General features: G+C 33.7%; 1 protein-coding gene across 1 annotated transcript in view; it reads left to right on the forward strand.

The window, feature by feature from the left end:
• Nucleotides 1–1,460, forward strand: part of LRRC40 (leucine rich repeat containing 40) — a 27,874-nt gene that overhangs the window by 18,545 nt on the left and 7,869 nt on the right. Inside the window, 1 exon segment of the mRNA XM_023509887.1 lies at nt 489–654. Coding sequence (XP_023365655.1) covers nt 489–654 — 166 coding nt within the window.

Consider the following 1,460-nt stretch of genomic DNA (forward strand, 5'->3'; position numbering starts at 1 on the left):
AATAATAATATGTATTCATACAATTTTGAACTACATAATGGGACATACCAGCTAAAGTCTTATCACTGATTTATTGTGTTAACTTCATGGTATATTTTATTTCAAACTATTCCTCATTTGGTATTATATGTATAATTTGTATCTTGACTGGTTTATTTGTCTTAAATACTTCCTTATTTGTAAATAATACTTTTAAAATCTAATTTAGGTATAAATGTAAGGTTGGTTATGGAAATAAATAAAATATATTGGTATTTTTTCATACATTTTAGAAGCAGTTTTTATATTTATTATGGGTACTAATTGTTGTTATAGGATACGTGTGATGTTTGGGTATAGGGTACACAGGCATACAGTGTGTAATAGTGAAATCAGAGTAGTTGAGGTATCCATTAGCTCAAGCATTTCTCAATTCTTCGTATTAGGAACATTCCAATTCCACTCTTTTCGTTATTTTAAGGTAAAAACTTCTGTTTCTTTTGTTTCAGGATTATTGAACTAAAGGAAATGGTTTCTGATGTTAATCTCAGTTTTAATAAGCTTTCCTTTGTGTCCTTGGAGTTATGTATGCTTCAAAAACTGACATTTTTGGATCTCAGGTATTTATTGATACCATTGCTTGCCTTTTAAAACAATTATAACTTGTCCTTGAGTGTTACTTGACTTTTGCCACCTTGTATTTTCCCAGGTAAATATGGAAACTAGTCTTCTGGTTTATTAGCAGTATTTTAGGAGCAATCTAAGTATTTAGAAAATATTAGAAATATTAGGAGATAATTAGGCATTTATCATTATAATTAGACATTTACAAGTTAAATGATAAGTCGAAATTATTCAAAACATTAACCCATCCTATTTAAGATTACAAATACCACGTGGAAAGTATTTCCTTCACATTGTTTCCTGAAAGTAAATAGTATAAAACTGGGATAACCCTATGCTGGCTCCTCTGTAAAGAAAAGAACCTACTTGATTTTAAAACACAATATTAAACATATAATGCCAGAAACAAAGAAAAAGAAACTATGAGTGGCAAACCCCCCCCCAAAACTGTATTTCAACCTCTGCAGAGGTAATAAGTTTAATTTAAATGTGTCCAAATTGAAGTGACAGAATCACTCTTTAAGGTTAATAATATACATCTCAGGGCTAGATAGTCATTTATTTGCTTGGACATGAAAAATTCCTGAGGGTGGCACCTGTGCTCAGTGAGTAGGGCACCAGCCCCATATACTGAGGGTGGCGGGTTCAAACCCGGCCCTGGCCAAATTGCAACAACAACAACAACAAAATAGCCGGGCATTGTGGCAGGCATCTGTAGTCCCAGCTCCTCAGGAGGCTGAGGCAAGAGAATCGCCTAAGCCCAAGAGCTGGAGGTTGCTTTGAGCTATGACAGCACGGCACTCTACTGAGGGCAAAAAAGTGAGACTTTGTCTCTAAAAAACAAAAAAATTCTACCT

This window comes from Otolemur garnettii, unplaced genomic scaffold (assembly GCF_000181295.1).
Source record: "Otolemur garnettii isolate 467f Iridium unplaced genomic scaffold, OtoGar3 scaffold00010, whole genome shotgun sequence".
NCBI classification, from domain to species: Eukaryota; Metazoa; Chordata; class Mammalia; order Primates; family Galagidae; genus Otolemur; species Otolemur garnettii.